Raw genomic sequence first — 25,950 nt, forward strand, 5'->3', positions numbered from 1 at the left:
TGTACAATTTTTTTGTTTCTGTGTAGTTCAAATTCAAGTTAGACTAACACCCGGTCACACACACACTTAAGAATTCTGATTATTCATCCAAATATTCTCTATTATTAAAATAAACAGAAGTATACCATATACAAAAGTGTTATTTTTATTTTCTTTATAGCAACCTGTGGATTTTTCCAATAAGCAGGTTCACTTCTTCAGACAGATCTGATGATGATGTCTCCTCAAAAGGAATGCATCCAAAGAATGCAATTAAATCTGTTCAACAGCTGTAGGATTGGGGTATCTTTTATGGCAGTAAAAACAAAGTTTCCTGCTGTAGATAGTCCCAATTAATTCTTCCCTTTTTTCCTTTTCATTGCTTTCCATTCACCTTCCTGTGTAGCAAGACTACCAAGAAGCTCTTTCACTTTTCTTTTTCTGGCTGAATCTCTGTAAAACAGTCAACACAAAATATTTCAGATATATTGTATTAGGGAAAATAAGTACGTATATTTAGACAATAATTATTAATTTATAAAAAGCTCCCCAACTCTTAAATTTCACCAACACACACTTTAAATAAAAACAATCTGCGTATTCTTAAACTAAAGAAATGAAACTGCAAAGTTGAAAACATTTTAAATTATCTCTACTGAAAATGTTTGGTTTTCCCCAATTCGTCCAATTTTATTTATTTTAGTATGGTTGATCATTACTGTCAGTCTTGGCACGCAACAAAGAAATCAACACACAGCAGAACAACTCCCAAACTGCTGCTGAAACAAAGGCTACATTACCTCTCCATGATTTCTGAAAGTTGCGTTCTAGCCAGAAACTGGTTATCTTTCCGAATCTCACGAATGGCTCCTTTAAGCTCACGTTTATGCTTCCGAATCAACTGCTTTCTTTCTTGCTCCTTCTTGCTGCCTCCCTGCTTTCTTCCAAACTCTAAACTGAAATGAGAATGTATGCGTGAGCACAGAACACCTTAACAAAAACAACTTTTTCATGTTTATAAGGAGTGAGTTTTTGTATGAATATTAACTCAGTATTGCAATTCCTGCATATTATATGATTAACTTGAAAAATAAGGAGCTGCCCAATGAACAAAATGGAAAAACACTCACCAGAGTGTTTGTTGTCATCATGCAGACAACAAGCAGACAACATTTATTTACACTTCAATCCCCCATATGCAGCCTGCATTTTGAACAGACTGAATAAGCTAGAGTAGAAGAATGAAAGACATCTGGAGAAAGATGGAATCTCTCAATATATTTTAAGTTTTTGTAGACCTTCTCTGCAGATGAATTCTGCAGAAGAAGTCTGATCAGTTACTTGAGGATAAATGCGTACAGCAGAGGAAAGCTGTCCTCTTCAATTACTAGAATAAATAAGGCAGACAATTTATGCCCCTGTAGATAACCAACATGGCTAAATAAGTCAGCAGCCAATATAAAGCAAAATTCCTGAATCAGAATACTGTCTATTATCTACAAAACCAAACTAGTGTTATTAAAATTTAATTCCAAAACAGAATATAAAAGTGCACATGGTCATTGCAAACTCTGTAAAAAAGGGGAGAAAAAAAACCCCAATGTTTTTTGTCATTGCTGCTGTTGGAAGGTAGAAAGCTGCTTGGTTTGGGGAAAGAAAGGAACGGGGCAAGTATATTTAAAGGTACACTTAATCTGACTGATTATTTGTTATGATCTGTGATGTGAAGTACAGGAATAGTGTGCCTTATCTTTTGTACTGGTGAAGCATCCCTCAGTACATTCATGATTCATCCTTACCTTCATATAGTTCATATACATATGAACTACTCACTCTTGTTCTTCAGACTTGAGTGCTTGGCAGAGCATTCAGTAAAGCACTTGACTAGATAGTAACAACCTCTTTTCATCTTGAAATTTATTAATTTACAACTGATTATATGGGCAAGAGTTGACTTCCAGTGCTATTTTTTCGACAAAACAATCTTTGCTCTATTCCTTCCTTTTTCTTTCCCTCCTTACCACCCAAATAGCTGGTCCCTTGTGATTTGTGCACAAAGTCTAGCAGAAAAACAGTTATCTGGTTTATGTCCTGTTTTCCAAATCCTTCTAGCTTGCTGAAAATCTTAACATTTACATGCACTTTTCCTTTGCATCAAATGTTGCTTTACTTACACTTTCACAATTTTAGGTGTATACTGCTTCAATGGCACTGGCTTCTTTTTCTCGCATATCAGTGGGGTATAGTGTTTTACTTTGTTCTCTAGCTCTTTCAGAGCACTGTGATACCATTCCTGAAAATGCAAATCAAATTAAAACTTTAAAAGCATATCAAAGACACCATAATTCACAAACTACTGTAAATTGAATCAACAGTACTGTTCTCCCTGTAAGTTCTTTTTCTGGGTAAAATCATTGCTATTCATTAGGACATTGCTAACACTGAAATGCTGTAAGCCTTCCAGGCTGGATAATTTTTAAACACTTTTGGAAGTCTGTTAAGATGGTATCACAGACAATCAGAAAAGTCTGCAGGTAGTTTCACCTAACAGAGGAAGAGGCAAGACTAAAGCCAATTTAACTCAGACTCTGCCCTTCTAGGTCATTTTAAGAATGATTGTTCATTTTGTTTATTTTGATGGCAAAAAATATAAGCCATTTTGCATCATTTACGTTACAAAATCTTGTTCTCTAAGGATATTTCATGATGCCTCTTTGAGGAAAGGACAATTCTGCTACATTCAGAAGAGACAGATTAAAAATTTGAACCTCATTGCTAGAAAATAAACAACTGCCCTGTTTTAAGTAAGGTAGCTGACCAGGCATTATGTTGTTAGTTTTACTTACACAGTTATAAATACTGCCTCATGAATTCGGCACACGTATTTGGTTGTACCAAGGTCTTACAGATTCATTACAGAAGTACAAGAGCAACTGGATGACCAGACTACTGTTCTCACAAATTAAGTCACTCGTGGACTGTTACATTATTACAAGCTAAGTGCTAGTCTCTTCAAATAGAGGGGCAAGACAAGATACACAATGAAAAAATATCTTTTCTAAACATTCTCTGCTCTTTGTTTTTTTCAACAGAAATATCACTGTGATTTTTGAAGAGCACAGAAGAGCAAATACCTGACCCTCAAAAAAATCTCACTGATGCTTATACTTGTTTTTTGTTAGTTTTTATTAATAAAACAAACATATCAATTATTTCATTCCTGAGGAACACATACCTGCATTTTTTCAGGATATTCATTCACTGGCACATGTTGTGCAAGGAGAATTCTGACAGGATGCATTATTTCATGGAACGATGGTAAAGACTCATACAGAGATGCACATTTTTTAATAAGGTCAAAACACAGGGCTAGACATGATAACCTGTTAACGCAGAAAAGAATTAACAATTTCACTTGCAAAAACTGTAGTGGATTTTCAAATAAAATGAATCAAATTAATTAAATTTGGGAGTGCTAGCAGCATCTATTATTAAGACTGCATGACAGAACCAGTTACAAGGCTGTTTCTAGTTAATTCAGACTAAAAATTTCACTCTGTTAAACAAATACCCAGGAAATCCAACAGCAACTAATCTTTATGTCAGTGCACAGAGCACAAGCCAGTATTGTGTCTTTGCCACTTCTGTGGAGTAAGAAGTTTTTATACTGGTTCTACAAGGTTTCTGGTATTGGTTCTGAAGTTCTAAGATTTTATTGAAACAGAATTAGTAATTTTGGTTTGGGGGTTTCTTTTTGAACTTCATAACAAAACACTTACTCATCCCTGAAATGTTATAACATAACACATGTGCAAGGTGAAAAATGAGGCTGAACATGGTTAACGAACATGTTTAATTGTGGTCTTTCCTTAACTTCAGTGTTTTATTACTTAAATGACACTTTCTAACATAGTCTTTGTATGTAAATACAGTTATTTGCTTCTGAAGAGATTGACAGTTCAAAGTACTGAGTACCTCCTCTATCTACATCATCCTCGTCAGTTCACAGCTATACTGAAAAGGAATGGAAGGGCTGAGCACTCCAACAAGCACCCTGCATAATGTTCTGGCAAAAGACTAGCAATTTCATATGGTGCAGAGTAGCACCATAAAAATAAAGCAAAACAACTCACTACTATTTTTACTCCAAGAGAGCAGTGTCATTGAGATTACCCAAAAGATGATATGGTATTTCTTCTGTTCACATTTCCTACATACCTGATATGATTAATTTCTGTTGTGCTGGTTTCCTTTAATCTAGTCACAGTACTTAATGGCAGATTTTGCTTCTGCCAACTTTCCAGATCCTTCTTATCACACACCAAAAGCAGTTCTAAATTTTTCCCTACTGGTGTAAATGGATGCACTACAGTATAGCCTAAAAAACAAGAACAATAATCATTAAACAAGATCAGTTCTAAGCATTCTTTCTGAAGGAAGAAAAACCAACAACTCTTTTTACGTTTTCAATCATACTGCCTTCAAAAATACTTTATCAGTATTAGGTTTGTTTAAAATAAGGGAAAACACTGGAACATGGGTGCAATCATAGGTTAAGTACTCCAGCCACACCACCCAAGTCACAGAAGGCAAAGGCAGGGACTTGGAGAATGAAGTACTGCCCACCACAGTAGATCAGCTTCAAGACCATCTGAGGAACCTGAAGGTGCCCAAGTCCATGGGACCTGATAAGATGCAACCGTGGGTCCTGAGGGAACTGACAGATTAAGTGGCTAAGGCACTCTCCATCCCATTTGAAAAGTCGTACCAGTCTGGTAAAGTTCCCAGTGACTGGAAAAGGGGAGAAATAACCCCCATTTTTAAAAGGGAAAAAAGGAAGACCTAGGGAAATACAGGCCAGTCAGTCTCACCTCTGTGCCCAGCAAGATCATGGAGCAGATCCTCCTGGAAACTACGCTAAGACACATGGAAAACAAAGAGGTCACTGGTGACAGCCACCAGGGCTTCACTAAGGGCAAACTGTGCCTGATAAATCTGGTGGCCTTCTATGATGGGGTTACAGTGTTGGTGGATAAGGGAAGAGCAACTAACATCATCTACTTGGACTTGTGCAAAGCATCTGACACTGTCCCACACGACATGCTTGTCTCTATACTGGAGAGAGATGGATTTGACGGATGGACCACTCGGTGGATAAGGAATTGTCTGGGTGGTCACACTGAAAGAGTTGCAGTCAACAGCTCAATGTCTGCATGGAGACCAGTGACGAGTGGTGTCCCTTAGGGGTCCTTACTGGAACCAGCATTATTTAACACCTTTGTTGGCGACATGGACTGTGGGATTGAGTGCACCCTCAGCAAGATTGCCAATGACACCAAGCTCAAGCTGTGTGGTGCAGTCAACATGCTGGAGGGAAGGGATGCCATCCAGAGGGACCTTGACAGGCTTGAGAGGTGGGCCCATACAAAAACTCATGAAGTTCAACAAGGCCAAGTGCAAGGTCCTGCACATGGGTTGGGGCAATCCCAAGCACAAATACAGGATGGGCAGAGTGGATTAAGAGCAACCCCACAGAGAAGGACTTGGGAGTATCACTGGATGAAAAACTGAATATGACCCAGCAATGTGCACCTGCAGCCCAGAAAGCCAATCACATCCTGGGCTGCATCAAAAGACATGTGACTAGCAGGTCGAGGGAGGTGGTTCTCCCCCTCTACTCTACTCTTGTGAGACCCCACTTGCAGGACTATGTTCAGGTCTGCGACCCTCAACATAAGAAATACATGGTCCTGCTTGAGTCAGTGCAGAGGAAGCCCATGAAGATGATCAGGGGGCTGGAGCACCTCCCATACAAGGACAGGCTGAGAGAGTTGAGGTTGTTCAGCCTTGAGAAGAGAAGGCTCTAGGGAATCCTTACAGCAGTCCTTACTTGAAAGGGGCCTACAGGAAAGATGGGAAGGGACTTTTTTTAACAGGGAGTATAGTGATAGGACAAGGGCTAACAGTTTTAAACTGAAACAGGGTACAGTTAGGTAGAATCTCTTTACTGTGAGGGTGGTGAGACACTGGAACAGGTTGCCCAGAGAAGTTGTGGATGCCCCAGCCCTGGAAGTGTTCAAGGCCAGGTTGGATGGGGCTTTGAGCAACCTGGTGTAGTGGAAGGTGTCCCTGCCCATGGCAGAGGGGTTGGAACTAGATGATCCATTCTAGGATTCTAAGTATGGGGAGAGAGAAGACATGTAGGTACATGTCTACCCTGTGGAGAACAGGATGCACAGTTAAACTGTCAGTGAGGATGGAGTATTGGATATGCTCAGGATGGACAGGCAGGAATAGGACTTTCCTATGGAGTTACAAGTAGAAGGCTTTGACCAGAAAGTGGTCAAGCAGCACAGTGAGCTGGAGCAGGGAGAGCCCACAGTTGTAGTACATCACTGAGCCTCTCCTGTGACCTCTCAACATGGGCCCTCAGATGCATACTGTGAAGTCCTCTCCCACTCCAGTTAAGTAGTATTTAAACAAGAATAGCATGGAACACAGAATATATACTGGGGCAGGGCATACAGAAAACACTTAAGAATCACTGTGCTTCTGATCATAAGCTGATCTGTGAAATGGTACTTATAGAGCAACATGAAAGAAGCATCTGAGGAATTTCATGGCTAAGGGAGAAAATAATTTGCAGCCTTTGTGCTGGACCTGTTTTTTTTTCCCCCTTCGTCTTTGTTTTCCTTACCTCCTGCAAGCTTGCAATGGAACTTACTTCAAAACTTTTTCAAACTGTAAGTTAAGATTACTTACATGCTCTAGAACCTATACAGGGCTCTTTACAGATAGTCCAGAAGACAGTATGTTTAAATAATGATTCATAAGGTTTGAGACTCAAAGTTGTGAGAGATTACAACACACACAAACATATGCAAAATCAGGAACCAAGGTACATGAGTTTTATTATCTGCTTTACTTCTGAGAGGATAGCAGATATCATTAACAATTCCATTAGCTAAGGCTATCAACAATGACAATTCCTTCCCACTCCCTCCACCTCCAGCTTTTCTCCTTTTTTAAGGTAATAGTTGCTTATGAAGTTGTACCCCATATAATTTCTTCATGTCAGAAATTTATGGATCAAGCTCATAAGATGAAAACAGTAAGAGTTCTATTTTCTGATTCTACTTACTGTCAAAACTGAACCCCAAGAAATTTTTTGGTGTGACAGTAGATCAACATTCCAGAGAACTGGATGTGTGCTCATTTTAAAGTATTCTGTGTTGACAGTCTAACCATCACATTTATCAGCAATACTTTTGATAACTTCAAAAACATCAGTATTGACAGAAAAATTCTTGAAGAGAACACTGTGCCTCTAACATACCTTTTATTGAACTTTTCCTCACTGCTAACAGAAACCAACACCATACAAATTTAACCAGTGCAAAATCATTAACAGAAATACAAAGGAAATTTAAAAATGACTAACACATGATCATCAATTACCATTAAATACTTTAAAATAGTTTATCTGATTTTGCAGAATCCTATATTTTAACTGCACCAAAAACTTCTGTAGATCAAACACTCCCAAGAGATTACAGAACACAGAAAATACTTTAAGTGCTATGTAACCCACCCACTCCATAACCTCTTCCCACTTCCTTCTAAGAGTTCAGCTGTCTATGTTCTGAGAATCCTGGGCTTAGCTCTGATGCAGCCCAGCTGTGTAACCTTGGCTTACACTTCAGAGGAAACTGCTAAGCTGTAAGAAGCAGCTGGGAGAGTCTGTAGGGTACAGCCATACAAAATAATAAAGGTGAAACTGCAGTGCTAAGCTTGTTGAGAAAGGACTCATTCGTAGATCAAAAATTCAAAAGAAAAAAATACCAGCATGAAAAGGCATAAAAATCCTAAAGGGGTGGGGGGTGGGGGGGAGCAGGGAGCTGCAAAGCAACCGCTCAGTACTACTAAAGATGTACTGGAATACTGCAGTAACAGAAGCTGAACCTTCTTCACCAGACTGATGACTACCTAGAGAACACAGACTCTTCAGGTGTCTTATCAAGAGTGACAAGTGTATCATTATGTAGCCTATAGATCATTAAATCCCAGATGTTTTGTGAGTTTGCCAACATATAATTGAATTTTTCACTTGAGAATATCCTGCCTGCAGACTCTTCTCACACATGCTAAGTGACACTCAGAGTGACCTGGGCAGAGATACTAACACATGAATTAGTTACTATGCTCTGACAAAGCTCCTCATAAGTGAGTAATTGTCACTAAACTTGTCAACGAAAAAGCCCCATATCTAGAATAACTTTAAAGCTAGAAATGAATCCAAAAGAAAAAGTTGAAGAAAGAGAAAGACTGGCAAATAAAAATTATTTGCTAGCATATGGATCAAATTGAAAAGATAATTTTATTCTCCCTGTTGTCTATGCAAGTTGCTAAGTTTACACAGTTATGTTACAGCACAGACTAATCCTACTTGTGGGGATAGCTGCCCTCTGTTACACTACAACAAATCTATGTCAAATAAATAAAAAGGAAGAATACCAACTTTGAGATATAATTCTTATTTATCTCAGCAATAAGGCTATTAGCTGAAGAGAGAGGGTATCTGCAGCATTAGCTGCTGCCTCACTGTGAAGATACAGGGTACTCATCAGGAATCCATTAGGGACTGAATTTCAGAGCACAGTCCAATCACACAGTCTATTTAGAACAACAATATTGCAAAAATACTGCACTGTGGGTAACATGACTTCATTTCCTTCAATAACTGCAGTTCTTTCCTTCCTGCGAACAACACTAGAGCAGCTAGTTCATAACAAGGTCCCCAAGAATCAAGGTTGTGTACAGCTAACCTAGCAGATGATTTTGGTCTTTTGTTCAAAACAATAAATTCAATGTGAAATATTCTTATTGAAATTTAAAAGATAAATCCTAATACTAAAATTTATTACTCCTTTACTCTAAACAAACTCACCCTGGGCCTGTTTCTTGGGTAGAGATATGTGAAGTACTCCAAGAAGAAAATTGATGAGTTCTGGTACAAATCGTCTGGAGAGAGATACATATTCCAGGAACAAACAGCATACAAATAACCCTTTAATAACATCTTGCAATGTTGTGATGCGACACTAAAAGGGGAAAAAAAAAAGCACAAAATATTAATAATTAAAAGTCTATACATCACAAAAAAGCAGAAATCTCCCAAAAAGCAGAAATAATTTAATAAGTTGTATACATTTAAAATCTGTAAAATTGCACCCTTTGGATTCACATGAAAAACATACTGGTTTTCCCTTGCCCTCACTAAAGAGTATATGCAGATTAAGTAAGAAGTCTGTCAGAACTGGTTTAGCCACTAGAAGGTGCTAAACCACAAACAATAAGTTCTTCAGAAATGAACTAAGGAAATGTAAGGCTCAGAGCAACTTGGATATCTGACAGTAATACAACAACTAGCTCAAGGCTTTTGAAACATATAAACAGGATATTTGGATAGAAAAATAAGGACATATTTTAACTGCACTGCAATGCACTGCATTAGGTACATTTTCAAGGAAAACAAATACTGCCAATTTTCAAGTAAGTGTCTTCAGTAGGAACAAATTCAATATATGGAAGAGAAAACACTAATGAATTATTTCAGACTGTATCAGTCTGTTCAATTAGTCCTACATAATTTGCCATATAAGGAATTCTTGTGTGACAGCTTGAAAAAATGATTAGATATGGTTTTTTGGGTTGTACTATACTCTGCAAGGGTTTTTTCCTCTTCACTTTTTCTTCCAATTACTATCTGTGACTATATCAAACAAAAGCTGCCTTTTCAGTACATTTCCAATATATACATTAATGCCAACACATACATTTGGAGTCCTAGGAAGAAACAAGGAAATGAAGTTACATATTGAGATACAACATCATAGACATACCTTAGTAAGTAGCTGGCTCATGTACATAAAAGCAGGTGTTACAACTGGATGCCAGAAGTCAGAAGTTGGAAACAGCAGGGATGTAATTTTCAAATAAATAAGCTGATAGCACATAAAACAGAGTAAGGCAAAATATAGTTAAGACATTATTCCCAGGATCTTGACTTTACACATATGTAACTGATGAATGAGCAACTGCCACGCAGTAGTCTAAAAATACTACAATATAAATCATTTTGAGAAATCTGATATGATACAGACCTATTTGAGATGACTTTAAGTTACATGAGAAAATGGAACATACATTATAGGTCTAACATTGCATTAATTTAACAAGGCAGCTGAAAGAACAACCAAAAAGGAACTATGCCTCCCAACCCCATTTACTCCATAAGAAAATCTGACCCCTTGCAGTCCACCACAATCACATACTCTCACACCTCAAACAAATGAGCAAGTGGCTACATTTGCTGAAAGGTGTCACAGGTCCTCAACACAGACAATTAAGTGACCAGGATCCTCATGCACTAGCATACATCAGAAAATAACAGTTGCAGCCAAAAGAACTAAACAGTGATTAGGTACACTTTTACTAACGGGGACTTATTAGAAAGCTACAAGTGACCTCCTGTCAAGACCATAAGGATGTTAAACATCAGTTTCGAGGTAATTCTGAACATTATCTAAGTGGATATTTACACAGTAAGCTAGATGCAAGTAAAGTTTTATTGTTTCAGCTCTGTTTCTCCCTGTGAGGTTTCTGTCGTAAAGAAATATTCTCCTGAACTGTTCTGGTTACTAAATACCACAGTACAAATTTCAAGTTAGATTAACTATAGGCACATATAAGGTCTACTAACACAACCAGTCTAAGGAACATTCATTTAAACAAGTGCTTTGAGAATGAGAGAGTGATATAATTCCACCCTAAAAGATAACGATGGCTTGAAACCAGGAAAAGTCCACTGAAGGGAATGGAAGTCAGAAGTGTAATTGGTGTCGTAAGGGTGACAGTGACAAAATAAAAATAGAAGTTAAAATCTCTCTACAATACATTTCCTGCAAAACCCAAAACATCCTGAATAAAGACTCTTCAAAAGAACTCAATATAAATATTTTCCAAACTGTTAGAACCAAGTCTTCTAAGCAAATTCTTCAGTCTATTTTCTTTCAGTAGTCTAATTATTCCATTAGGCAGCACTGCTCCATCAAGCTGGGAGACAGAAAACAAGTAGCTCCCTTTGGATTACTGACTTATGGTTTCTCTTTGAAACTTTTTACTACAATAAACAAATACTCATTTCCCACATGCTCCATTCTTGAATTTCCTAACAGCCATTTACCTAGACACTGAAAAAGGAGTCAGTTCACATTTAGCATGGCCGCTGAAATTTTGAAATATTACTAATATAAGAAGGAAAGGTCAATTCTGAGTCATTAATTTAGCAATTATGATATATAAAGTAAATTAAAAAATGCTGTATTTTTATACCCGTAATATTTCATTGTTACTTTTGTTAACCTAGGAGATAATGCACTTCTATGGAGCACTTTTTTTTTAAACATTTGCACTTAACACAATTAAAGAAATCAGGACATGACTGAACATATCACTTCTTCCTAGAACTACCCATTTAAGTTTCATCAGGAAAACAAAGAATGTTCTGCCATGAAAACTGGAGTGGCAATTTTAAGGAATTTTCCTTTTATTAATATCATAGAGTCACACTTCTATTCTGAAGAACATGTCGGGGGGGGTGTGTGTTTGTTTGTTTGGGTTATTTGTTTGTTTCTTGGGATTTTTTTTTTTTTGCTGTTGTGGGGGTTTTTGTTACAATTTATCTCCAGAGAGGCAATTTAAAATATTGAGAAACCTAAAAAGTCATAGATGCTAATAATTCATTACATACTTTGAAATATAAAATTAAATTTAATGTCATCTCGCATTTACTGGCATTTCTGTACTAATGGAAAGAACGAGAGATTTTCCTAGCAGTATGCATTCGTTACCGTGTCTAAACCTGGAAATGTTGCACGGCCTTTGACTTCAATTACTTCTGCCATATCATGTGCAGCGTCTCGAAGGATAAACTTAACGCTGTCACTGGCTGCTTCAGGAAACATCTGGCAAAGATTGTACAATGGCCTATTAACAAGAAATGTAAGTCATAATCAAGTTACACCATTGATGTTAATAAGAACTGATTTTTAAGCACCTGTAGGAAGATTTCTTGTGTTCCATCTACATTATAATAATAACAAATTCCCTGAAACAAGTATATAGATTATTATTGTAATACTTTTAGTTTACAGAGACATATATTTTTCATTGGGCCTTGTGAGATAATCTTTGATTTGGTGGTTTCTACATCTTAATTAAAAAATAATTTAAAACTTTTAAATACATTCCCAAATCATCTGCTATGGTTAAAACATATCCTTCTGATTCTCCTAACTCTACATTTTACTGCACTGAGGTATGCCAGCACATACTAGGCAGCCCACTGCTCTAAATACTCTTAGGCAATGTTAAACAACATGCGAGGCAGCATGTGGTTAGCAAAAATTGTTACTGAAAACAAGAAAAAAACACTCACAAAGTTAGGTCAGCTCCTGGCCTATGGTTAGTGCCTACAGGGAGACGTAGTCAAAAGTCTGCATGGTCAGAGTTTTCCCAGTATTTTCAGTTAAAAATGTCTGTAGTGATATTAATAAATCCCAGTTCTAGAAACAATCAAAATGTGTTTACACTTTTTTACAAAGCCCCAGCATGTGCAACAGTATCATCGGGTCAGTGCTCTTGCTGACAAACGCAACAGAGCAATTAATGCTAAAGCTGCACATAACAGATTTTTTTAAAACTTATTTACTTTAGCATAAAATAAAAAACATATGCTGAAAGCTACTTACAAATAAGTCACTGAAAGAAAGTTGTCTAGCCTGCAAAGTCAAGATAGGAATCACAGACTAATTTTGGTTGGAAGGGACTTTTGGAAATCATCTGATGCAACCCCCTGATCAAAGCATGGCTAACTTCAAAGCTGGATCAGGTTGCTCATTGCTTTGTCACGTTTTGTGTATCTTCAAAGGTGGAGATTCCACAGCCTCTCTGGCAAACTTGTTTTAATGTTCAGCACCTTTGCTGTGAAAATTTTTTTCTCCTTACATCTAATTGGAATTTCCCGTGTTGCAGCCTGTGTCCATTGACTCTTGTCCTTTGCTGTATACCTCTGAGACAAATTTGGCTCTCTCGTCATTATAACTGCCTGTCAGGTATTTGAAGACAACAATGCTAAATTGACAACTTCCTGCAAAGTGTTTATTTGGAACTTCTGTATGAGCTTACTATAACATTCTTTAATTCCATTTTCATCTAGTTCCCTGAATGAATTCTCAGAACGGAAACCCCTGGAAAAAAACAAAGTTGCAACAGGAACTGCACACCATCATTGCAAAGCTTAAAATACTTAATCAGCAGTCTAAACAGCTTCATATACAGAAGCGTGCATGCATACATGCTGTTATTTGTCTACTACCCAGGAAAAGCATTTTGCAGTTCAAAAATTACATTCTGAGGTTTTGAAAATGTCTCAGTACAATTAATAGCTCACCAATACATGAAACAAAGTTAAAACACTACAGAGCTGCGGAGTTACCAGTTAGTTGCCTACAATCCCTATAGAACTATTTGAAACAAACAACATGCTAAATGCTTTACCCTAGGTAGCTTTTCTCTTTAAATCATAAAGGAGCAAAAGTCCATAGGATTTATTACTTACAGGACTAGTTTGTCAATTGTTCTGAGCTCTGGTAAATCCAGAGTTGCTAACTCCCCAATATACTCCAAAAGAAAGCCAAACAATTTCTGCAAGAAGCATAGTATGTTAAAATTATTAGGATTTTTTCTTCATTGTACATATTCTTAAACAGCATAAAAGAACAGTGATACGGAAGTTAGAAAATGAAGAGTGGTATGTTGATGCTACTGCTACTTACAACATAGAAGCATGTATGTTTTATACTGCTTCCTGAATACTTAATAAAACTCACTCTGGAATTCAAAGTTAATTTTAAACTTAAAACAAAACAAAACAACAAAACCTCCATACTTCCAACTTTGCTTTGTTTCCCACTGCAAGGCTTGGATGATTGCATTTCTGAATTCTCTCCAGTATAGTAAGCTGTTGTTCTATTGTTCTTCCAGCCAATAAAGATTTAAATGTCTCATAGGACTCAGGAACTAGAAAGTAAAAACAAAATTTGACCAGGCAAACATCTCAAACTTAACATACTTAATTCAAGTGAACATCTAACAAATTTCCCATTTGAAAATGTTATTATTCAGGAAAAAAGATACCATACAGCTTTTAAATAATCAACTTTTAAACACTAATAACCTATCAGCATATATATAACATTATATAGATGAACATAAGTCAGAAAGTAATGTAAATCTTTTCAAGTTATTAACATTTAATCCAACCTGTATTTGTTGCCTAAGCTGCGCACAACTACGTTGACACACACAAAGCAGAAAGCAGACATTCAACCATAAATTTACCATAATGCAATCAGCTCTATGTTTAATTCATACCTAACTAGCTTTTGTATGAAGGATATTAAGAAAAGTAAGAATCTTGCCACTAATAGAAAATAATTAAACAAACAAACAAAAAAACAACCTGGCATATATTTAGTCTTTTGCATAAGTCCACATGCTAGAAAACATCCTAACTGGTTATGTTTTTTGAGCTATTTTAACGTGACTGCTTTCTGGTTAACACAAAACCTGAATGCAATGTAAAAGGCTTTGTGTAAAAAGTTATCTCCTTTTGATGGAAAAATGCAAGCACTGAAGGAAGTTGTTTGAAAGGTTGTTTAATCTTGTGACAGATATTTTTGTTAGAAAAATCTACACTAGGACAATAGTTAGATGCATTATGTACTTAATATTAATGAATGTTTTGTGTACTACTTGAAAATGCACCTCCTCCTTCCTCCTAGGCACAAACCCAAAAGGAATCAAACTTTGAGTGTCTAACAGTACTGCAATGTTATATCATAGGGATTAAACCTCAGAATCCTGCCTCTCCGAGCATCTTCTCTGACAAAAATGTCAGTCCAAACACTAGAGAAAGTAACCTTTTCTCATTTAAGTATAGATAATAGACTACTATTCTGGCTTCCCTTATGCAAAACACTAGAACTTTGGATTCAATGTCTTAGTGGCTTTCAGAAAGGGGTACAGATCTCTTAATTTTTCTCCCCAGTATTTATATTTCAATTCTAAGGCTGCTTGGAGGATCAGAAACAGCCCTGGCATGAAACAGATCTGGTTCCCATTGCTCATAGCATGGCTAGGGCTGATCACTAAGAACAGCAGTTACTGACTACTCTTGGAATAGTAGAAGACAACCTTGAAGCAAAACTTCATTGATGAACAAGAATATGTAAGATCTTACAGGGCAGAGATAGAAACTGGTTATAAACCCCCTGAAGACAACTGAGACCTCTGGATCAGTCCTTCGCTTACCAGCAAATGTATAGGGAAGCTCTGATTTGGCAGCTTCCATTTTTGGATCTAGTTCCTTCACATTCTGTGATTCATTTTCATTTGTCTTGTGTTTTTTCTGTTCTTTATTCCCTGTAGCTTCTTCTTCGCTCTCAAGGTCAGATTCAAGATCAGAGTGGCTATCTGCAGCAACATCCTCCTCATCTTCATTAACAGATTCTTCCTCACTTTCTTCTTCATTTTCGTTATCTTCCTTCCCACCTTCCTCCTCTTCTTCCTCCTCATCTTTTTCCTGCTCTTCATTTTCGATATTAATTTTTCCATCCTGTCAGTAGAGAAAATAAACCAGTTAAAACACTGATAAAGGGACAGCACCTCACACTGATAAAGGGACTGCAGCTTGCAACCATGCAAAGTTATCATTAAATACACATGAACAGGACCTGAGCCTTGCTACGCTGACCAAGCAGTGAATGGCAGCAGTGCCGGCCAAGAAGGGATACTCTTCTTAGAAAGAACATGCATACAGATATAAGAATAGCAGGGTATTTCCAAGGGGCTGTAAGAAACTGGAATAATAGGAGGTAGTATATGAGGACTAAAAGAATCAACACAGAAGTAAAAACTAGTAGCAGATAATATGAAAAAAAGATTCAGCATCACTTACAGAAGCATTCGTGGTTAAAAATAATACATTTCTTCTATGTATTAAAACAGCATATCAGATAAATATTTGTTCCCATCCTTATTTTATTAATCATCAGTTTAAACTCACATTCACCATTTGTATTCTCCCCCTTGAGGACAACAGCAGTTCCCTTGCTACTTACATGTGAGAGGATAAGAGGATCAGTATGCACACGTGTGCACCACAGTCAGGGTGACTCACTATACCAGCTTTAAGGTTATATTGCTCTGCTACCTTAACCAAAGCTACTTCATAGGGGAAGGGTTCTTTCAGAAACCCACTCATCCTCAGGCTGAAATTTGGTGGAAGCCATTTCAAATACAGCAGGAATTAAAAAAATGATCAGAAGTGCTAAAGCCCTCTCTTCAGCCCAGCAGGCTAACAGCATAGAAGGCTACTATAATAGCAGGTGTATAGTCAGTAGATCGAGGGAAACAACTATTCCCCTCTACTTGACACTTTTAAGACCACATAGAATACAGCATCCAGTTTTGGGCCTTCAAATACAATAAAGACATCTATAAACTGCAGCAAGTTCAGCAGAAAGCCACCAAGATTGTCAGGGGGCTGGGGCACTTGCCCTGTGAGGAGAGGCAGACCTGGGCTTGTTCAGCCTGCACCAAATAACCACCTTCCAGCACCTACAAGGGCAATCATTGAGAAGGCAGAGCAACACTCTTTATCACAGTCCATGGCAGGAGAACGAGAGGCAACACGCCTAAGTTGAAACAAGAGATGTTCAGACTGGATACAAAGAGAAACTTTTTCATGGTAAGGACAGTCAGTGGAACAGGCTGTCCAGGGAGATGTGCAGCCTCCATTCTTGGAGATTTTTCAGGAACAGACTAGATAACACCCTGAGGAAACTGGTGATTTCGTAGTTGACCCTGCTTTGAGCCAGAGGTTGGACTAGAGGTTTCCACAGACGTCACTTCCAAACTGATTTCCCTATCTTCTTTTCAGAACTCTGAAAATTATGAAGTTTTAAACCTTACCTTGTAAGACAATAAACACCTGTCATCTTTATCCAGGATAAAGCCGTCAGCTAGATCATCAGCTGATATGTGGCTGGGTTTCTTATTATTCACCTGTTCATCTATTCCACGCATTCGACGTAGTCGATCTGCCTGTGTTTTAGAAGAAATACCGCAAACAGATGTGAGCTATCTAGATCAATCAGGTAACTACACCAGAATGGAAGATCCCTCAAATACTACAGCTAAGAAAATCAAAGAAAAAAAAAAAGTTAACTGGGATTACTCAACAAATTGATGAAAAGAAAAAACAGAAACTTGAGAAATTATGGGCAAAAGCTGATGATACCTTATTTTTTGTGGGGAGTGCAATCCAATAAGAGCACATAGACAACTGGATTAACTTATTTGGAAGGCTTTAAAACTGGCTTTATCAGAAGCATTATGCTCTCTCATTTTAAAATTTATCTGTCTTGCTTATGAGACAATGTGTCATTACTAGAAAATGTAAGCTTCTAAAGTGTTTTAGGATTCTGCAGTGTTTATCTGTGTTTCCCATATGTGTAACAAGTTTGTGGTAAACACAACCATATCCTAAGATTTTTTTTAAGACATACTAAATTTGTAAATAACCTCAATGGGCAATATCTGAACCAATCATTTACAAGAGGATTTCCACCTGGGCAGCCAGATAGACTGTGCATCAAACAAGATGACAAGAACAGAAAAGACAAAAAAATAAAATTCTTCTTTCTGAAGGCTACTGAGCTGTTCTGAGGTAACCTGAAGGAACTGAATCCCTGCAGTCCTAAATGTGTCCCTAGTATACCAAAACAAAAAGAAAAGAAGGGAGAGAAACATTTACCACATTATTCAATCTTTCCCTAAGACCCAGAGCTCCATGTAATATAAAGAGCATGCAACATTTCCCAAGAGAATCCTATTCCTACGCAAAGCGAAGGTATATACATGCTACTGCTGGAAGACTCTTGCAACACCAGAAGAAAACAATAAATGACTTGCCAGTGTATTAATTCAACTGCTGTGCAACACGATGCTCCCCCTTACTCACTTACTGAAAGCACCCCCTTACTGAAGCACCTCTCAACTCTGAATAATTTAAAACATTTAAAGGCAAATCAAAGTGATAGCACATTTTTATTGAAGAAAGATCAACTCATTTCATAACCTTCAATAGTCACGTACTAAGCCTATGTTTTTTGTTGTAATATCAGATTGCAAACAAAACACAAAGAGAAGATTTCCTGAATTCACCCTCTGAAGAATTACAAGTTAGTGCAGCCACTTTCAATCTAAGGTCAAGCAATGAATATAAGTGGTCACTCCCAAAAGACAGGCCACAAAACAATCTAAAGCCATAAATGGTATACCTCCAGCTTCTGGAGTCGTGCTTGCTCCTCTTTTGCCAATTCTTCTTCTGTCTTCATCCTTTCTGAAGGTTTTGCTTTCATCTCAAATCCAAGTTCTCGAACAATCATATCATATTCATCAGGCTAAAGAAATATTTATATAATTGTTTATTATCCTAAGTTTTATTATTCTGCTTTGCAGCCCCCCCTCTGCCAGACTAACAGCTAAGAAATAAGACTTTTAAGATATAAGGAAAAGCCCATTTCCAAAGAAAGCTGCAAGAACATTCAACTGAGTATTAAGACAAGGAATGGAATGAACACTTGAATAGAAATTATCCTGGAATCTCCCTCTCCCCTATTTAACCTATTATATACTTACAACTGAAAAACTTGCAAATAGTATGTAAAATAAAAACTGGTTTACTTATTAACTGAAAAACTTTAAAATACTGTTTATTAATAAAATACTATTTTCTCAAAAAGCAGCTAGAATTAATAAATTTATAGTTTACATTTCACTTCATACTGTCAGACATTAGCTAAGTCTTTGTTATCTTAGTTACATAGATGTCTACCTCAAAGAAAAGAAAAAGTGACGCCGATATTCAGTGAGTTTAAGGAGCATACATAGGAAAACAGTCACTAGCAGAGATTACACTGGACTTGCGAATAGTCTTCCTGATACCTGCTTAAGTCACTAAACCATACAGCTTGTCTAAAATTCAGTTCTAGGAATTTTTCTTCTTACACGACTAGATAATTTTCTCCAATTCAACATTAATGTTATAGAGCATTACTAATTCACACTTTGCATCCTTGATAATTCTTAAATTGGATCCACACATATGAAGCAAGAGAATCTAATCTTCCTTTTCAGCAAGCTGTGATGACAAAATCTTTGTCTAAGATACCACACTACCAACATACTAGAGTATTCAGCATGTTATGAAACATCTTAAAAACAAAAATCAATACATCAGAATATGAATTTTTGATCCAGTATCTTCTGTTTGTTATTTGAGATCAGTTTTAACATAAAACCAGTTCATTATTTCAATCTTTCAAAGACTGAATTCTACCGCCAAAGAAGAAATGGAAATTCACAATGTTCTGCAATGTAATACAAAATTTCTACAAGAAAAAAAATAGCGCAATGTATTACAATACCTATTCTTAGATTTAAAAGTTCATTTCCCTTAGTAAAAAATATGAATGATAGAAAAAGCTTTGAGACCATAAGATATCTATATAAAATTCAAATATTTTCATTCACTTTTTGTACAGACAGTATCCAATTTACAACAAGGGAACGTCTGCTCTTAAATAAAAGTTGATTTATCCAAGGAACGCTGCAGAGGCATTCAAACTAAGTCAATCTTCTCAACAATTTTAGTTCTTCAAGAAAATGTATTTGTCAAAAATAAGCTGTAGCCAACAGTGTTGTTCAACCTGCAACCTCTCTCAGATTTGGTAACCAATGAAAAGCAATAGGCAATTAAAATCAGATAAATCATACAAAACCTTATATTCCTCCAACTAACCAAACTGTCCTAAAACTGTAGCATTCCTTCAATGTGAATAGCAGGCAACATTTTATTTCACAAAGAGATGAAATCTGCCTTATGCCTCAGCCACTACGAGTCAAAACCACAAGTTATTAGAGTAAAAGAAAGTAGTCTAGCCAAAACCTTACCTTGGGTTTTTCTACTTCTTTGTCCTTTCTCTCTGACTTTGGGGTTCTGTGGGCAATAAGGGTTTGGATTTCCTTCCAGTCATTGTCAAGCTTTTCTGTGAGTTCTAATGCACTTTCTCTCCGAGTTTGCCTCTCTTGCTAGAAAAACAAAACAAAAACAAATAAAGCAGTTATGTTCAGATGAACATGACATAGCATTTACAGTGTAATACCAAAATGCTGTCTTTAGCAACTGAATAATTTTAAAGATTTAACATTTTAAAGGTGTAAACATTCTTTGTGGAAAAAGCAGTGTAGAGTTATGCTGAATGGCACATGGGTTGCATACAGAAAACAAGTTAGGAGTCAACAGAAGGGGAGATTTGGGGATACAAAAAACCAGCAGACATTCAAGCATATCCTAAAATGCCTACAAAGTCAGATGGACTTTATTCAAGGAGCTTGCACTCTTCTCCTAGACAGCTATCTCCTTTGTTTTCTATGACACTACTATTTTATTCTGCAAAGACAGAAATTGTGACAGCTGCTTAATCATGCTCATTTATAGTTCAGGGCTAAAAACTCACCTTTTCTTGTTTAGATTTGGCTATCATCTCTTCTATGAGTTCCTTCCTAGATTTAGGTTTTTCCTCCTCTTCATCTTGCTGCCCACTTGATGCTTTTTTACGAAGAAGGCCTCCACCCCCTCCAAAGTGAGCAGCAGTTAATTCAGCTAGAAAAAAAAAAGAAAAAGAAAAAAGTAAATTGTGAATTCTTTCCAAATCCATACAGAAGTGCTAGAGTGCTGCTGGGACAGTATCTCCCTATTCTTTGAGAATGGGAGCAATTAAAACTATTGAATCAATCATGTGCTATTCCCATCCCTATGGAAATGGCCATACCAAAACAGATTGATGCTAGACACATAATTTACGCTCACAAACATTTTGTATGAGGTAGGAACATTTTTTTTTTCAATATTTTAACTAGTATTTAGGTGCAGAGGTGCAAGAAAGCAACATGAGAACTCACACTTCAGATTCTGCCCAAAGGGCTCGAAATACAGGTACCTATTTTATGTTGAAAAGCCCATAGATTAAAGAACCTTGCCAGGTAGGTAGTACCAACTTAACATCTGCTAAAATCCAGAGAGCTGTTCTGTGTGTGGTTAAGAAGTAATCAAATCTGGCTTAAACATCCCAATCAATTACATAATAATCTTTTTCATTAAAAGACAGTACTGAATGAATGATGTACATGTACCGTACCAACAATAACACCAGCAGTGGGATACTAGCTGACATGTCTTACCTGACAGTGTTCCTCTTTCTTCTGTGTCACTGTCACTATCAATAATATCATTTAGTTTTTCAATTTCTGCCAAAGATTGGCCATAATGAGTCAATTCCTCATCTTCATTAAGATTATAAATATTCTTCTTTCCATAATTTTGCTAAAAATAGCAAAACAAACCAATTAAGTAAAAAAAATTTTTAGTTCCCAGGCAACAAATTAATAAAGCCTGTATTTTTAATGCTAGTTGAGGAGATTCTTATTCCAATATTCTGCTGGAACAGGACACTGGAATAAGAGCACTACTGGACCAATACTTTCATTCAGATACATTAAACCTTAAGAGAGGGAGTATGATGTCTCTCTTATTCTTATGCACAAATGGAGTAACTCAGAAAAACCAAGGAAGCTTAAGTTTTATCTATGTATCAGTAACATCAATTCTTCCTTACTACATTTCATGCCTAACAAAACAGACTTTAACCTATAAACATTTTAAGTAGAATATGATATTACACTACTTAGTTCTGGATACTGAGTATGATGAGGCAAAAAGAACAGTACTGCACATACAACTCACATTACAGAATGACAGCAAGTTACAGAGTTCTTCTAGTCAGCAAATGAAATGGCTGCTATTCAACAGCTGTACTGGAATCTCAAAGCATACTTGATGGTGGTTGCCTTTTCCTAATTCAATTCCCAAATCACAGTAGTCAAAGAAAACCAAGCAATCAATGAATCTTCTTAAAACTGTCTCTCCTGCATATCAGTGCTCAAAGAAATTTCTGCTTCAAAAAGTTGTCTTGCAAAACCAGAAAGTTTTCATGAAAAATTTTGCATTCCCACAAAAAATTGCTTTTTCATAAAAGTACCAAACATATAAAATCAAAAGGAAAGCATTACCCTGCAAAACCCATTTGTGCTGGTTTTGCCTGAGATACAGTTAATTTTCTTCATAGTAGCTAGTATGGGGCTATGTTTTAGATTTCTGTTGAAAACAGTATTAATCATACAGAGATGTCTTCATTATTGCTGAGCAGTCCTTACACACAGTCAAGGCCTCTTCTGCTTCTCACCCCACCCCCACTAGCAAGTAGGCAGGGGGTGCACAAGAAGTTCAGAGGTGACACAGCTGGGACAGCTGACCCCAACTAACCAAAGGGATATTCCAGACCATATGACATCATGCTCAGCATGTAAAGCTTTGGGGAACGTTCAGAGTGATGGCGTTTATCTTCCCAAGTCACCGTTATGCATAATGGAGCCCTGCCTTCCTGGAGATAGCTGAACACCTGCCTGCCGATGGGAAGTGGTGAATTAATTCCTTGTTTTGCTTTGCTTGTGTGTGTGGCTTTTGCTTTACCTACTAAACTGTCTTTATCTCAACCCAGGAGTTTTCCCACTTTTACCCTTCTGATTCTCTCCCCCATCCCACCGTGAGGGGAGTGAGCGAGTGGCCATGTGGTGCTTAGCTGCCAGCTGGGGTTAAGCCATGACACCTCTGTTAAGGTGGACACTCCCAACCTAAAAAGTCAAGTGTTTCTTGTGGTTTGGGTTTTTTTTGTTTGATTGTTTGTTTTGAATTCCTATACTTTACCTGTCTTTCCAAAGTGAATCGTCTGATCATCTTTTCCTCTGGACTTATTTTGGTGTTATATTCACCAAAACGTTTATCTTTAAACACATTTGTCTTTTCCCTTTCTTTATATTCCTTCAGTAATGTTTGGGTACGCTAGAAGAAAAAAAAAAAAAAAAAAAGATCAAATTAAAAACCAAAGATAACAACTACTTTAAAAGCCAAGGCAAAAAAGGCTCCATGGTAACCTGGCAACATAATCTAATTTATCAGAACGAAATGAAAGAGAAGGAAAACGAGAAAAGAGATGGGAAGCTTATACAACATATTCAGAGTCATTAAGTTCTCTTACAAGCTGCCTATACGAAGATAAAATATGATACACTGTATCCCACCTTTATTTTATCACATATAAAAACTCTGCATTGCCACTGAAGAATTCCAATTTGTCTGAAGCTTAGTATACAAGAATAACACATATTAAAGAAAGCAAAAAAGCCCCAATGTCGGCTGAACCTCTTTTGGTCTTGTCACCCAAGACCTAAAAACCACTCCAAGTGGGTACATGCATTTAACTCTCTGCTTTAGTGTTGAGCACAGGGAGACTATGCATCAAAGCAGTAAAAGGAAGTTTAACAGACCTATATGAGGTAGTGTGTGCTGTACTTATGGTACAGGTAAGGAGACAGGTTTACTTTTCAGTGCCAGTGAACTAATTAATGATAAGCATTTGATTTACCTTACTATTAAGTAAAACTCAAAGACCTTAAAATGTGATATTAAAGATTCATAAAGTTTTCTAAAATCTGGACAAACAGTAATGAAGGCTGAAAGCTAATTATAATTTCACGCTGAAGATGTTATATAACTTCTAAAGAAAGAACATGCTGGCTATGTTTAGACTGAAAAAAATCCATGTTTATTAAAACATGTTAACTGATTCTTATGGAAAGGTACTGTTGCTATTCATATTACCATGAACTCACAGACTGCTGCACTGAAGGAGAAGGCTGAGTTTCCTACAAGAGGCCTCTGCAGCCTCACTTGAGCATTCACAGCTTTCAGATGCCGCTATAACCAACACGAGAACTCAGGCTTAATTTTAATCTACTACTGTGCCAGTTCTACCTTGTATTTACTTCTTGCACAGAATATATAAATTATCATGCAGCTTAAACACTGTGCATGAACTTTAATATCTCTTAATAACTTGGATATGGAAAAGTACTTTTGTTTATCAATTATTTGATGTCCTCTCTCATTGATTACTTTTACTGATAAAAACGTATGTAATGCATCACCTCTCACAATGCATGCAAAATGATAAACTATCCATTTCCTTTTGCTGCGCTATTTTTAAAAAGAACTTCTCTTTTCAGTAAGCGCTTTGAATTCTGTTTGACAACAGATTGTATGTAACATGTCAGAGAGAATCTCAGGGACAAACTTTCAAATTATGCTTTTCTCAGCTTTAACAGAATCTAGAGGTTTTAACTTGTTTCCTGTGTTGTTTGAAGGGATAGATCATAAAAAATTCCAGTGCTTCATTCAAGGATAGGGTAGGTTGCTGGAATCCCAGGTGCACAGAACACCACAATGTTCTCCCTTATGCACTACAGGTTTTGGTCAGGTAGCTAGTGATGTTAGTAGAGAAAGAAAAAGAGGCAATTTTAAAACAGTGTAAGGATAGAAAGATTTACTCTCCTTAAGTTGTATGGTCATTCTTATGAGAGCAATGAGGACGGATCATTATTTTGCATCCCAACATACTTCTACAATGTAACTACTTAACCAGTGCACAAAAAGCCATCTGCATGTTTTCCAAATCAATGGTAGTTTCTTTGTATCTACACATTTCTCACTGCATTCAGACCTTAGTGCCTGTTCAAGCTTTCACTATTACAGCAACGTTGCACGATTATCAAGAAGCTTAACATCCTGCAGCAACCAAAACTGACCAACATAATGAACACTTGTAACCACCTGCACTCTGGTCCAGTATTTGCTTTCTGACAACATGTGCCGTTGTATTCCGGACCTGGGTAATTTGAAAAGGCAATATTCTCACACATGTGATAAAGAAGACTTGCACTACTGAACCCTGTGCATTGCAATGGAGGGAAACATTTTCAGCAGGCTTTTCAACATCATCTGAGCAATGCGAGGTGACCAGCCGCTCCTCCTGCACGTGATGGAAGTAGTCTCCTCTCTCACCTGAGATGGCTCCATGCTTACCACCTCTCTACCACAACTACATCTACAGATGCCATCCTTCCTCCGAACTCCCAATGTCCTCTTACCTTCTTGATGGCCTTGGACCGTGAGACACCAGGCAGCCCCACATCATTCTTGGTCTTCCTCCCCAAGATGTTAAACTTCTGCCTGTTGACCTTCACCTCAAAGGGGTTGCTCTTGACCATGGCCATAGCTAACTTCACAGGGCCCTTGCCTGCGGAGGGCACCGGGACCTTTCGCTTCCGCTTAGCTGCCTTCCCCATTTTTGGTTTGGCTGCCTGCGTGGACGCGTGTGGGGACGGAGAGGCTCAGTACTCACTCAGCGTGCGAGGGCCAGGGCTGGAGGTGCAAACAGGGCGAACAAAATGGCGCCCAGGGAGGGGGGCAAACCCGCCCGAAGTACCCCTCGGGCCTGACCACTGCCCTCCGACCGGTGCCAAAGTCGCCCGAGAGCTGCCCCCGAACCCCGTGAGAGCCGGCGGGGAAGGGAGGGGGACGCAGAGGAGGGAGGGGAACGGAGCGGTAACGCCGCTCCCCCCAACCCGGCGTGCCCCGGCGCTACCACACGCGTTTCGGCAGCCTCGCACCTCTCGCGAGAGCTTCGGCCAACGATCGCGAGATTCGCCGCTCCTCTTCCCCTCCCGCTTTGGGACGAGCCGGGGGGGAGGCCGGGAAAGGTGTCGCGCACTACAACTCCCAGCAGGCCTCGCGCGGGCAGCGCTGGCGTCTCCCCGGCGCACGCA

The 25,950-nt window shown here is 37.8% G+C and overlaps 1 protein-coding gene across 1 annotated transcript; it reads right to left on the reverse strand.

The window, feature by feature from the left end:
• Nucleotides 1-129: 129 nt before the first annotated feature.
• NOP14 (NOP14 nucleolar protein) lies at nt 130-25,807 on the reverse strand. Its single transcript, XM_075022297.1, has 18 exons — nt 25,273-25,807; nt 22,994-23,128; nt 21,412-21,553; nt 20,688-20,833; nt 20,122-20,259; nt 18,447-18,569; nt 17,077-17,208; nt 15,415-15,718; nt 13,991-14,121; nt 13,661-13,746; nt 11,892-12,027; nt 9,882-9,983; nt 8,927-9,080; nt 4,198-4,357; nt 3,215-3,362; nt 2,154-2,272; nt 780-935; nt 130-432 (listed from the first exon to the last, which is right to left on the reverse strand). The coding sequence occupies exons 1-18, from the start codon at nt 25,468-25,470 to the stop codon at nt 333-335; spliced, it is 2,610 nt and encodes an 869-aa protein (XP_074878398.1). The 5' UTR covers nt 25,471-25,807; the 3' UTR covers nt 130-332.
• Nucleotides 25,808-25,950: the final 143 nt, after the last annotated feature.

The sequence above is a fragment of the Buteo buteo genome, chromosome 1 (assembly GCF_964188355.1).
Source record: "Buteo buteo chromosome 1, bButBut1.hap1.1, whole genome shotgun sequence".
NCBI classification, from domain to species: domain Eukaryota; kingdom Metazoa; phylum Chordata; class Aves; order Accipitriformes; family Accipitridae; genus Buteo; species Buteo buteo.